Here is a 12,041-nt window from a genome sequence, read left to right on the forward strand (position 1 = left end):
TACACGGCGACGGTCCATCGCCTTAGTGGAGGGGGGGGGGGGGCAATGTTACGTCGTAAAGTCAGTGCCGGCACGCCAGTCGGGAACAACAGAAAAGAGAAGGATGTGAAAAGAGGTCAACCAATTGCACGCTGACCGACCTCCTTCCAGGACGACAACGCGACACCAGCAGCAGCCCCTAGGTGAAGACGATATAAGCGCCGCTCCCGACTGGTGGCGGCCCTCTTCGATAGCAGCTTCAACGTCAGCTACTTCGTTAGCCGATGCATCGTAGTCTCTTCAGTACCAATCTCTATGTAGCTCAGTTAGACATCAGCAGTCACTGTAGTTCAGTTGACAGACTGTTGTTAGTAACGGTCGCTAGGACCAGAAGAGTTTCTTGTGTTTGTCTATTCTGAGGAAGACTGATTATTTTGTATGTCGTCCTTTGCTTGCGACACATCTGTATAATTGCACTTGTGGATGATCATGTATAAAGGGCTACAAGAATTCTCTGATCAAAGTTAAGTATTTGTATTTGTCTAGTTGTAAAAAAACTCAGTAACACGAGTTGTTTGACTGTTTGTCTAGTGAACCCAGTATGCAGGATTCCTAGACACGACACAACAATTATAAAAAGTTTACCTAACCAAGAGCTGGATACTTGCAACACTGTATTGCAACATGCCCCACTTTGCCCCACCACATAAAACACAAGTAAACTCCCCAACAATCTCTATAAACTAAAATCAGTTATCACATTGTTAAATTACCAAATGGAACTATTTATCACTTGTGAAATTTAATCTATGTCACCGATATGTACATACAAAGTTTTTAAAACTGTAAACAGTTACTCACCAATCCCGATTTAGACCAGAGAAAGAGAACACAAAAGAAAACGTCTTCTACCGCCAACTCTGTTCATCACATTGAAGGTAGCAAGCAGTTGAAGATGTCTACCCACGATGGCAGCAACTGATAAGATACTTCATGCAAAAATGCAAATATTCCAATGTATCCCTGTTGCAATATGCACTTCTCTCCACTACAGCTATGTTTTCAGCCTCTAACGTTGATTGGGACATTGCAGTGCATTACAAGATATGACGTACCCTTGCCTTCCTTCCGCTTCCTTTGACCTTTGGACTGATCTATCCGCCCATTTGCAGGAGAACAACAGTTTATTTAACGTGGACCCCGCACCACGATTCAGCTTGGCGCAACAAATCACCGTCAGACGTGAAAGAAATGATGAGCGGCAGAAAACTTCTCCGAACGACTGACGGGTGAGCCCCGGAGCTTTGCATTTGCGTCCGGACACTTACTCACTTTTTTGTGCTAGCTCTACATGATTACTAAACTTAACAAACGAAAATTTCTCCTTTAAGAAAATTATGCTGGAATAGCACAATTCTTCCAATTCCATCCCAGGAGATAAGGGCTATAAAACACAGTCTTAACCACAAGGCCGCTTATAAAAATAAATCTTAAAATTAAATCTTCCTATCGCTTCTGTTCTTGAAAAAGTAAACTTTTTTGGAAGTTAAAAATTCGTCATAAAATTAAATTCATCCTGAAAATGGAAAATGTTCTCAGATTTTTGAAAACCAAAGCCTGCCTAAAAGCATAAAAATCCTTGAATCGTTCGTTGGTCCCCTCCCCGCATACTGGCCAATAGAAATTCGGCAGAACGTGAAACTTTAGTCCTCTTACTCTAAATAATATTCCTCTTTCCGAAAATGTTCACATCATACAACTGTTACATTTCCTATTAACTATCTTTTCATAAACCGAAACATCTCTTCCAAAATAACAACTTATATGTGTTCTCCACATATTGACAGAATTTCAAAAGTTCATGTCGCATAACTGTTACACCTCATATTAACTACTGTCCAGTTAACCGAAAGATCTGTTCTAAAATAACGAGATATATGTAAGTGTTCTTCATATACACTCGTCAAAAAAAGTTTTTCATCACCCCGGTTCCCAGAACTTCTGAAGATAGACGTTGACTGTGGATATTGTATCACAGACACAGTTCCTTTGACTGTTCAGAGATGTCACGGCTCGTGTTGCCTGTAGTTCATCCATGCCTAGAGGGTCAATATCGCGGTTCGATCGCGTCCGAATTGGTATTTTGTGCCAGGAAGGGCTCTCAACAAGGGAAGTGTCCAGGCGCCTCGGAGTGAACCAAAACGATGTTGTTCGAACATGGAGGAGATACAGAGAGACAGGAATTGTCGATGACATGCCTCGCTCAGGCCACCCAAAGGGCTACTATTGCAGTGGATGACCGCTACCGACGGATTGTGGCTCAGAGGAAGACTGACAGCAACGCGATCATGTTGAATAATGCTTTTCGTGCAGCCACAGGACGTGGTGCTACGACTCAAACTGTGCGCAATGGGCTGCATGATGCGCAACTTCACTCCCGACGTCCACGGCGAGGTCCATCTTTGCAGCGTGCAACAGATGGGCCCAACAACATGCCGAATGGACCGCTCAGGATTGGCATCACCGATGAGTGTCGCATATGCCTTCAACTAGACAATCGTCGGAGGCGTGATTGGAAACAACCCGGTCAGGCTGAATTCCTTAGACACACTGTCCAGCGAGTGCAGCAAGGTGGAGGTTCCCTGATGTTTTTGGGTGGCATTATGTGGGGCCGATGTACGCCGCTGGTGGTCATGGAAGGCGCCGTAACGGCTGTACGATACGTGAATGCCAGCCTCCGACCGATAGCGCAACCATATCGGCAGCATATTGTAGAAGAATTCGTCTCCATGGATGACAAATCGCGCCCCCATCGTGCACATCTTGTGAACGACTTCCTTCAGGATAACAACATCGCTCGACTACAGAGGCCAGCATGTTCTCCAGACATGAACCCTATGGAACATGCCTGGGACAGATTGAAAAGGGCTGTTTATGGACGACGTGACCCACCAACCACTCTGACGGATCTACGCTGAATCTGCCGTTGAGCAATGGGACGATCTGGACCAACAGTGCCTTGATGAACTTATGTATAGTATGCCACGACGAATACATGCATGCATCAATGCAAGAGGACGAGCTACTGCGTATTAGAGTTACCGGTGTGTACAGCAATCTGGACCACCACCTCTGCAGGTCTCGCTGTACGGTGATTTAACATGCAATGTATCGTTTTCATGGGCAATAAAAATGGCGGAAATGATGTTTATGTTTATCTCTATTTCAATTTTCTTTACAGGTTCCGGAACCCCGAGGTGATGCAAAACTCTTTTTGATGTGTGTATTGTCACAATCCTGCGACACTGGATCACCCTCTCGTGTATTCGTCACTTTCCAATTTTTTCCCATGCCTGTACCAGTCCAGTGGCAGCTTATTATAAAACAATCTTTCGGAAGTCACGTAGTGTATCCGTGGCATTTTAATGAAACTGTATTATGCCTTTTCATCAGCTCTTTACTGCTTTTTATCCTAAGTCGACTAAGGCAAAGGTAGGATTTTATTGAAAATTTGTCTTATAGTTAATCCCACGATTCTTAGAAATTATCGAACTCTGATGATTGATGTAATCAAGCTATTCCTAGAAAGCTGCAGATTTTGTCTTTGGAATGAAGGCTACAAAGTTACCCGTATCTATGTATTTACATCGTTTTATGCCATAGAGAAATGCTTCCAATCTGGCAGTAAGACATGTTCATTTCGTATGTAATTTCACGATGTCGTGATATGAATACAAATTTTGTTACTCGTCCGCTTGCAAACCTGAAACTGATCCTCACTGAGTCACACACTGAGTCAACAAAAGTAAAATATTTAGCTTTACACTTACATCTTTATTTTATATACCATAGAATCAAGGCCCGAGGTGGATAAAGGATGTTGTTTGCTTGCGGAAGTGAGGTTGAAGGAAACAACAAAACATGTCCGTATTTTCATAATATTTAGCTTTTATTTAAACGTGTATAACTTCGAGTTACAGTACGGTAGCAAGCCTAGTGTTGAGCGATTGTTGTGATGTATCATCCCCAGACGATGCCGGCACTGCTGTGAGACGGCCACTAGTGATGTTCATCCTGTGGAAAAAGAAAGGCAGAAATATTAACCATAACGTGGAACAAAACGCCAACACGTGTGAAGGTGAAGTTCATGTGGAGCTGTCGTTGCAGAAGGCTTAGGAAATGATCAGTGCATGATGGATGTTACATTTTGGATGAAACTCATCTCAAAACTATGGAATACACCAAGACAACTTGTTAATAAAATAATTATTTCGCGAAAGACTTCGAGTTTCTGAGGCTCATTTGTAAGTAAATGATAATAATACGGAGACCCCTTCCAGTACCGTGGTATGTGAATGTCCTCATTAGATATGAATGAAACTTTTAATAAACTCTAACATGTTGTCTAATCCATTGTTTTTTGTGTTTAAAAGCTTCGAAGAACGACGGGCAAATTCACAGAAAAATGTCTATAGGTTTCTGCATGACCGTTAACCTCTTTTGTAGTGACCTGAGACCTGAAAAACATTCTATCACTGTCTCTATCTAAGTATAGTTTTGAAGTATCTGCGTTGTCTTAAGAGCTTTCCCTGATCATCTGTGTTACATTAATATGTTTATTTTCAATTTCTTGTTGCAACGACAAATGCTTTGGTACCTAGTCAATAATTGGCAAACTCGTTCGTTGCACGGCTATTCCTCAAAGACAGGATTAACTTTAATGAACAGAATCTATGTACTGTCCATTAATTGTGCAGCTATTATGTCTTCAAGTGAGTGAACTGTCGAAATATAGAAGTATTTGTACTCAAAACTCTCGATACACCCGAGAGAACGAAAGAATTGTAGATCCCGTCATACTGGCGCCTAACATAAGTTATACATAATGCACCTCATCTCCACCAACATTTCGGTGGCTGTTCAGAGATATTTTATGAGTATTTTAATACAAGGGACTCGTGGTCTTCCGTGGCTCATTACACAGTAATTGCGTTTTCTTTTATTTCTTACGCACATTTATCTTTGTATCTATATTATATTGAAAATATCTGCACAACAGTATAAGGATGGACAGTATGTGCAGTGTGTGTCGCTTAGAAACAATCTTTTCCCATTTGCCCATGGTACTTTCTGTTGACCACAGTAACACCCACTTTACTCTTCGCCCTCAAGCCTGTTTTCAGTACTGCTCGATTCTGTATCGGTTTCCTTCTTGCGGCAGTGTTAGTTGTATGTTAACAGTGATATACAGCAGTATGAAGAGTTGGGCGCTATGCACCTCGCGTGTGGACTCACTGAATGCAATGGTACATCAGCTAAACGATGCTGATCTGAGAATTTCCCGCAAAAATGGCAACTACATCACAATGATTTGCATCTGTCAGAATGTCGACTGAAGTTCTCAGCTAGATTTTCTTCTGCAATTTAACCAATCTGAGCTTTTGCTCTTCGTTTACAGGCCAGTAAATACTAATCTTTCTTCATTCAAACAGTTATGACAAAGACACCGTGAAACATAACTTGACCTCTTCGGACATAACATCCTAAGAAGGAGAGCAGTGGTAACTAGATGCATTTAAGTTTCACGTTTTCGAAAACGTTTTAATTCAGCACTACAGCGACACCTGCCGAAGAAAATCCGTGTTCATTCAATATACTGGGTGTTTCAAAACTCTACGAATAGCTTCAAGAATGGATTCCTTATGTAACAAGAAAAAGGTATCGAGTAAACATGGGCTCTAAAATGCACACCTTAAGAATTACGAGCACGTGTTCTATATAAGAGATGTGTTTCATAGCAGCGAAGATCAGCAAGAGGTCATAGCTCTTAAGAATGGCTCTGAGCACTATGGGACTCAACATCTTAGGTCATAAGTCCCCTAGAACTTAGAACTACTTAAACCTAACTAACCTAAGGACATCACACACACCCATGCCCGAGGCAGGATTCGAACCTGCGACCGTAGCAGTCCCGCGGTTCCGGACTGCAGCGCCAGAACCGCTAGACCACCGCGGCCGGCCATAGCTCTTAAGGTATGCATTTTAGAGTCTATGTTTATTCGATTCTTTTTTCTTGATCTAGTCCATACTCTCTCCCCTAAAAATATGGAGGGCAATAAGCTAACGGTAGAGGAGATTCGTTTCACAGTAGCGAAGATGAAGAGATGCTCATGTCACTTGAGCCATGCATATTAGGACCCACGTTTAGCAGACTTTTTTCTTCTTGTTATATAAGGAAGACATTCCTAAAGTTTTACCGTCGATTTTTGGAACACCCTGTATACACGGGTCTACGCCTATATAAAAACACCCCTTCATCTAGGACACCTATGAAAAAGTTATTTCGGATGAGCCCCATGTGGAAGTGTAATAAGCCGCTACTGTTCAGAATGGTATGGATATAAAGTTATAAACTTTCTACTGCTCCTTTTAGTAATTTTGATAACGCAACAGACACGGTTTGCAGCACGTGCACTAGTCGAAAGATTACCGCTGATTCGTAGAAAGTGGTGACAGCATTGCGAAATGCTCGTGTGATTGCGACGAAATAAAAAGTAAAATAACTTACGTACAAATTAAATACCATAGAGTTAGCGGGTAGTGGCAGTTATAATCTTACACTTTTCGGAAACGACAAGGTTCTGTACGAAGAAAGTGTTATCTGCTAAAATTTACTGTACTGTCCAGTTAGATTTTGACGAAATATTAATCTTAGACATTTGACAGGCGTTTATGTAAAAAGCTTATAACTGTGCACTTCACGATATGTGTGTTCTGTACTGGAATGCTGCTCAAAATTGCGAAATTCATTTCACGTACACTTTGCGAAATATTCCGAGCTGTTACTCCGTCACCGACTGAATTTTTTGGAGGTGTCCACCGTGACGTCACTGCTATGCAAGGGAGCACGCGGAAACGAAATTTTACTTCAATCAGTAGCCAGTGTGTGTATCGGACCCACAAAGAAACCGCAACCCCCCTTGAAGATGTCCACAGCAGATGGGTACGAAACGTTGGGTTTCCAGAGAAAATGTATTAGACCACGGTATAACAGATCGGAATACTCTGACAATCGTGATATCTGCGAAGCAATTTTCGAGATCTGAGGAGACAGAGTGTAGGTGTAGGAAGAGTCAGAAACTGCTTTTCTCACTGTGGAAATTAGTACGTAGTCTGGCTCTCACCCAGGGCTTGTCGTGATGTGCGTCATGTGCCGAGTGGTGGGGGGCTCCACCGTGGTGGCTGCCGCCCCAGTTGCTGCCCGAGCCGCCATAACCGTCGCTGACGCCGGGCCAGACGGGCTGGCTGGAGCCGCTGGAGCCGCTGGAGCTGGAGCCAGTGGTGCCCGCGTTGTCCTCCTTGATCATGTCGGCCAGCTTCTCTGCGGCCATCACGATGGCGGCCGTAGGGTTGCTGTTGGGCACGCGCGGGAAGATGGACGCGTCGACGACGCGCAGGCTGGAGACGCCGTGCACGCGCAGGCGCTCGTCCACCACGGCCAGCGAGTCGGACGCGGGGCCCATCTTGCACGTGCCCGCCTGGTGGTTCTCGGCACCCGTCGCCCGCTTCACCACGCACGCCCAGTAGCTGTCAAAACCAAGCTATTTGTCATTGCGCGATGCTTCACGCACAGGACTGAATTCATCGACTACATGTTTGGCAAGCGCCCCAGAGAAGATATTAATCAGCCCCTTCGGAGCATTGTAATAGCTGTATAACTGGTACCAGGCGTTCGTGTAACCGTGTACTGCTAAGTCAAAGATAGAAGTGGTGTGTATGTGCTAGTTGGTTGTATGGAATCTGCGCTGTGAGATGGACATGGAATAATGACAGGAATTATCGTCTTAGAACGTGACCGTGACCACACACTAAGCGAAGCCGCCCGACCAGCTCGTGTGTCACTGACCGCGGACCGAACAATACGTTTACAAGAAATGATCTCCCATTCGCACACATATAACGCGTTGTAATAACACTGGTCGTAAAAAAATGGTAACCGACAGTTAGTGGGCACGAGTGTCACGCATTGTCAATGATCATCGGGTTTAAACCAAACAGGAGGAGGACCGTTTTCACAAAACTCAACAACTATAAAATTTTCAAAAATGAGTTACACACATATTTGTAAACTTCTAAATGAGATAAATCTATTACAGTACACGGATTTTGTTAGAACTTACTATTCATCTGTTTCATCTTCCACACAAACCTGTGAAATTGTTTTAAACTCGATACCTATAAAAACTAGTTTTGCCAAATGTGATCTACTGCTTATGGCAGACGTTTATTGTTAGTTTTCGACAAAGTATCCCACTACCCTACTCCCCAGTCAGTGGTCACTTGTGTCCACAGCAAGGACATTTGAGACCATAAAAAAAGGAATTGAGAAAAGTTAAAACCATAACATTTCCATCACACTATCATGAGCAACCGTAGTACCTGTATGGTTCTGGGTGAGAAGTGGCCTGTGTACGATTTAAAGACAACTTAACAGTTTAATAAAAGAGAAGCTACAATTCAAATTCTTATTTATTTAAAAGAAAAAAAAACGCAGTGTCATGTGAAAAGTTGAAACAACGAACTTTTCCTCTCCTATCATTGCTGGAAGTTCAGAAAATAACGTGGTTTGAAGGAAGTCGGTCAACCTTCTCTAATAAAATCTTTAAAGCATGTGAATGTCAAAAAAGCTGACGATGTAAAGAAACTAAAGGGATTGTTTGATATATCGTTAGCAGAAGCGCGAGAGTTCTTCAGGAAAGCTCTAGAATGTCACGATGAACATAACAATGAAAACAATGGAGTACAGTACCTTAATGAAAAAATTCAGGTAAATTACAATTTCTGCGGAAGGTTAAAATAAACTAGAACATTAGTGCCACAAAATAATTAATTCGTATATGTCAGTTTTGGAAAAAGTTCATGATTTTTACTTTTTTTTTCAACTGAAAGCTCATAGAAATGTTTTTCCACCGTTGTACTGTGTATCTAGAGTCTATCTGTGAAATATAATTTTATAAAACATAAGCAATGTGCAGTGTTCAAGAAGTTCAATAAAATGAGTTTCCTGAAATTTATGTTTTTTGTAAATGTTGACTTTTATGAAAAAGGACCTCATAATTGCTGTTATCAACGAATTCAGGGCCATCACAACCAGTTTTAGAACGAACATTGCGAAGGGAATTGTATGCAAAGAAAACATTAATTCGAGTTCCTCTCAAAAGGCAAACTTTGATGTTTGCCAACGACATTGTATGTCTTCAGAGACAACAATATACTTGGAGGAGCAGTTGAACGAAGTGTACAGTGTTTTGAAAGGAAAATATAGGTTGAACATCAACAAAAAGCAAATAAAAAAAAGATTAATTTAACATAGTAGAATTACCCCAGGTGATGCTGAGGGAGTTGTATTAGGAAACGAGACAGTCAGAGTAGTAGATGAGTTCTGCTATCTGGGCTGCAAAATGACTGTTTATGGCCGAAGTGGAGAGGATATAAAATGTAGATTGGCAATGGCAGGAAAAGCGTTTCTGAAGAAGAAAAATTTGTTAACATCTAATACAGATTTAAGGGTTAGCAAGTCTCCTCTGAAAGTATTTGTATGGAGAGTAGCCATGTATGGTAGTGAAACATGGACACTAAACAGTTGACAAGAAAAGAATAGTCTTTTGACACGTGGTGCTACAGAAGAATGCTGAAGATTAGATGTCTTGAGCACATAACTAATGATGAGAAGGTACTGAATAGAACTGAGGGGAAAAGAAATATGTGCACAACCTTACTAAGATATCGGTGGTAGGACACTTTCTGAGCCATCAAGGGATCACCAGTTTAGTATTGAAGGAAAACGTGGTGACGAGGGGGGGAGGGTAAAAATATTAGAGGAAGAACAAGAGGTGAATACAGCAAGCAGATTCAGAAGGGCGTATGTTGCAGGAGTTGTTCGGAGATGAAGACGCTTGCACATAATAGAGTAGCATGGAGAGTTGTATCAAACCAGTCTTCAGACTGAAGACCACAACAACAACAATGTTGATATAAGACAGGAACACACGGGAATCACCAAAATAGGCGTGAAACTGAATACTTAAAAAGAAAGATGCTCAATGCACAGTCGATAGATACTTTTAGATGGGTTGTGCTCTACCTTTCCACTGTCAAGACACGGATTAAACTAAAGACAAATTAGCCACAACAGGAGCTCAAAAAACTACCCAAGAAATTCTGTTTCTCTCATTGAAACGTCTGAAGTAATCCAGCAAGGACTAATATTCTCGCAGGTGTTAGCTGCCAGACCAGCCTGCGGAAATCGAGAGTTGCTTCGGTTCTAACAATTTGGATATAGTTGTCAAGCATCACAAAAACTGTTGTTGTGATATCACTGTTACCTGTCAGAACCGAATTCGAGGTCCTCGCAGCCGTCGACGGGCAGATCGTTGATCTGGAATCCCCACTGCTGGAGGGGTTCAGTTTCGGTCATCCTGATGACGATCTTGATGCCGTCGACGAGCACCTGGACGTCCTGGTCCTCCTGCAGGTAGTTGGGCTGCAGGATGGGGTAGTCGAGTGGGTTGGACGAGTTGAGGCGCAGGTAGCCGCGGCTGAGCGGGATCACGTTGGTCGGCCGCGCGCTGATGTAGCGCTTGCCGCAGTCGTCTGCGATCTCTCCGGATGTGCACTCCAAGGGGTTGCCGGTGGCCGAGCAACGCGCGCTGTAGCCGTCGAAGAACACCTGCGGACACGTGTTCCTCGTGAATTTTCCGCGTCAAAGTGGGAACCGAGAGATAGGGAGACAAAAAGGTCCTAGTGGAATCCCAGACGTTACAAGGTGAACTCGAACTTCACCGATGAAATTTCGGAGGTTGTTTAGGAACATTTTACTCACCAGTAGGTTATGTCTAGAACTACTAACATCTTAGCATACTATTTATTTAACAGTTACTGCACTACAGGCCTTATGATGGTGGTCCATAATTTGAACAAAACATGTAAGAGAACAGTTCTACACTTATCGTTTACTATACTGCACACCGACAAAACATATGTAACACACTGTGAAAAAGGAGTACATGTTACGTCTGAGGGTTGCTGCATTACTTCTTGTTTTGTGTAGTACATTTTGCCTTGCCGCAGTGGCTACGCCGGTTCCCGTGAGATCACCGAAGTTAAGCGTTGTCGGGCGTGGTCGGCACTTGGATGGGTGACCATCCAGGCCGCCATGCGCTGTTGCCATTTTTCGGGGTGCACTCAGCCTCGTGATGCCAATTGAGGAGCTACTCGACGGAATAGTAACGGCTTCAGTCAAGAATACCATCATAACGACCGCGAGAGCAGTGTGCTGACCCTAAGCCCCTCCTATTTGCATCCTCCGCTGAGGATGACACGGCGGTCGGATGGTCCCAGTAGGCCACTCGCGGCCTGAAGACGGAGTGAGTAGTACATTTTGGATGTAATACACGGTGACTGAGCTGTCTTTACCTCTGTGTCTTATGCAGCCCACAACTCCTTCAAAAACCCTGTGCGAGATTTTGATATCCTCTCACTCACCTTGCGTAACCTATTAGTCCTACAGAAAAAAATGAACATTTTTTCTATGGGGCTAACAGTTTGCATGTAGTGAGTGAGAGAATATGAAAATTTACACGTGGTATTTGAAAGTGTTGTGGGTAGCATAACACCCAGCGGTAGGGGCAGCTGAATCCTCCTGTATATCGGAAGAGCAGCTGAACAGAATAGACATCGCCACGAAAGGAGGATATGAGATGAACATTGACGACATTGACGGAAGCATAACAAGTGTAATGGGATGTAATCGAATGCTGACGGAATTAGATTATGAAACGAGGGACTAAAGGTAGTAGATGAGTTTTTCTGTATGGGAGTAAAATAACTGATGATGGCTGAACTACAGAGGATACGAAATGTAGCTAAGCAATAGCAAGAAAAGCTTTTCTGAAGAAGAGAAACTTGTTAACGGCGGATGTAAATTTAAGTGCTGGTAAGTTTTTTCTGAAGGCATTTATCTGATGTGTAATCATGAACAGAAGTGAAACGTGGACGATAAG

General features: G+C 42.9%; 1 protein-coding gene across 1 annotated transcript in view; it reads right to left on the reverse strand.

The window, feature by feature from the left end:
* Window positions 1–3,907: 3,907 nt before the first annotated feature.
* LOC126259985 (glucose dehydrogenase [FAD, quinone]-like) overlaps window positions 3,908–12,041 on the reverse strand; it is a 33,638-nt gene continuing 25,504 nt past the window's right edge. The window contains exons 6-8 of the mRNA XM_049957117.1: window positions 10,365–10,708; window positions 7,164–7,566; window positions 3,908–4,053 (exon numbers count right to left, since the gene is read on the reverse strand). Of these exons, the coding sequence (XP_049813074.1) occupies window positions 4,039–4,053; window positions 7,164–7,566; window positions 10,365–10,708 (762 nt within the window). The 3' untranslated portion in view covers window positions 3,908–4,038. The remainder of the gene's footprint in view (window positions 4,054–7,163; window positions 7,567–10,364; window positions 10,709–12,041) is intronic.

This window comes from Schistocerca nitens, chromosome 5 (genome assembly GCF_023898315.1).
Source record: "Schistocerca nitens isolate TAMUIC-IGC-003100 chromosome 5, iqSchNite1.1, whole genome shotgun sequence".
Taxonomy (NCBI): domain Eukaryota; kingdom Metazoa; phylum Arthropoda; class Insecta; order Orthoptera; family Acrididae; genus Schistocerca; species Schistocerca nitens.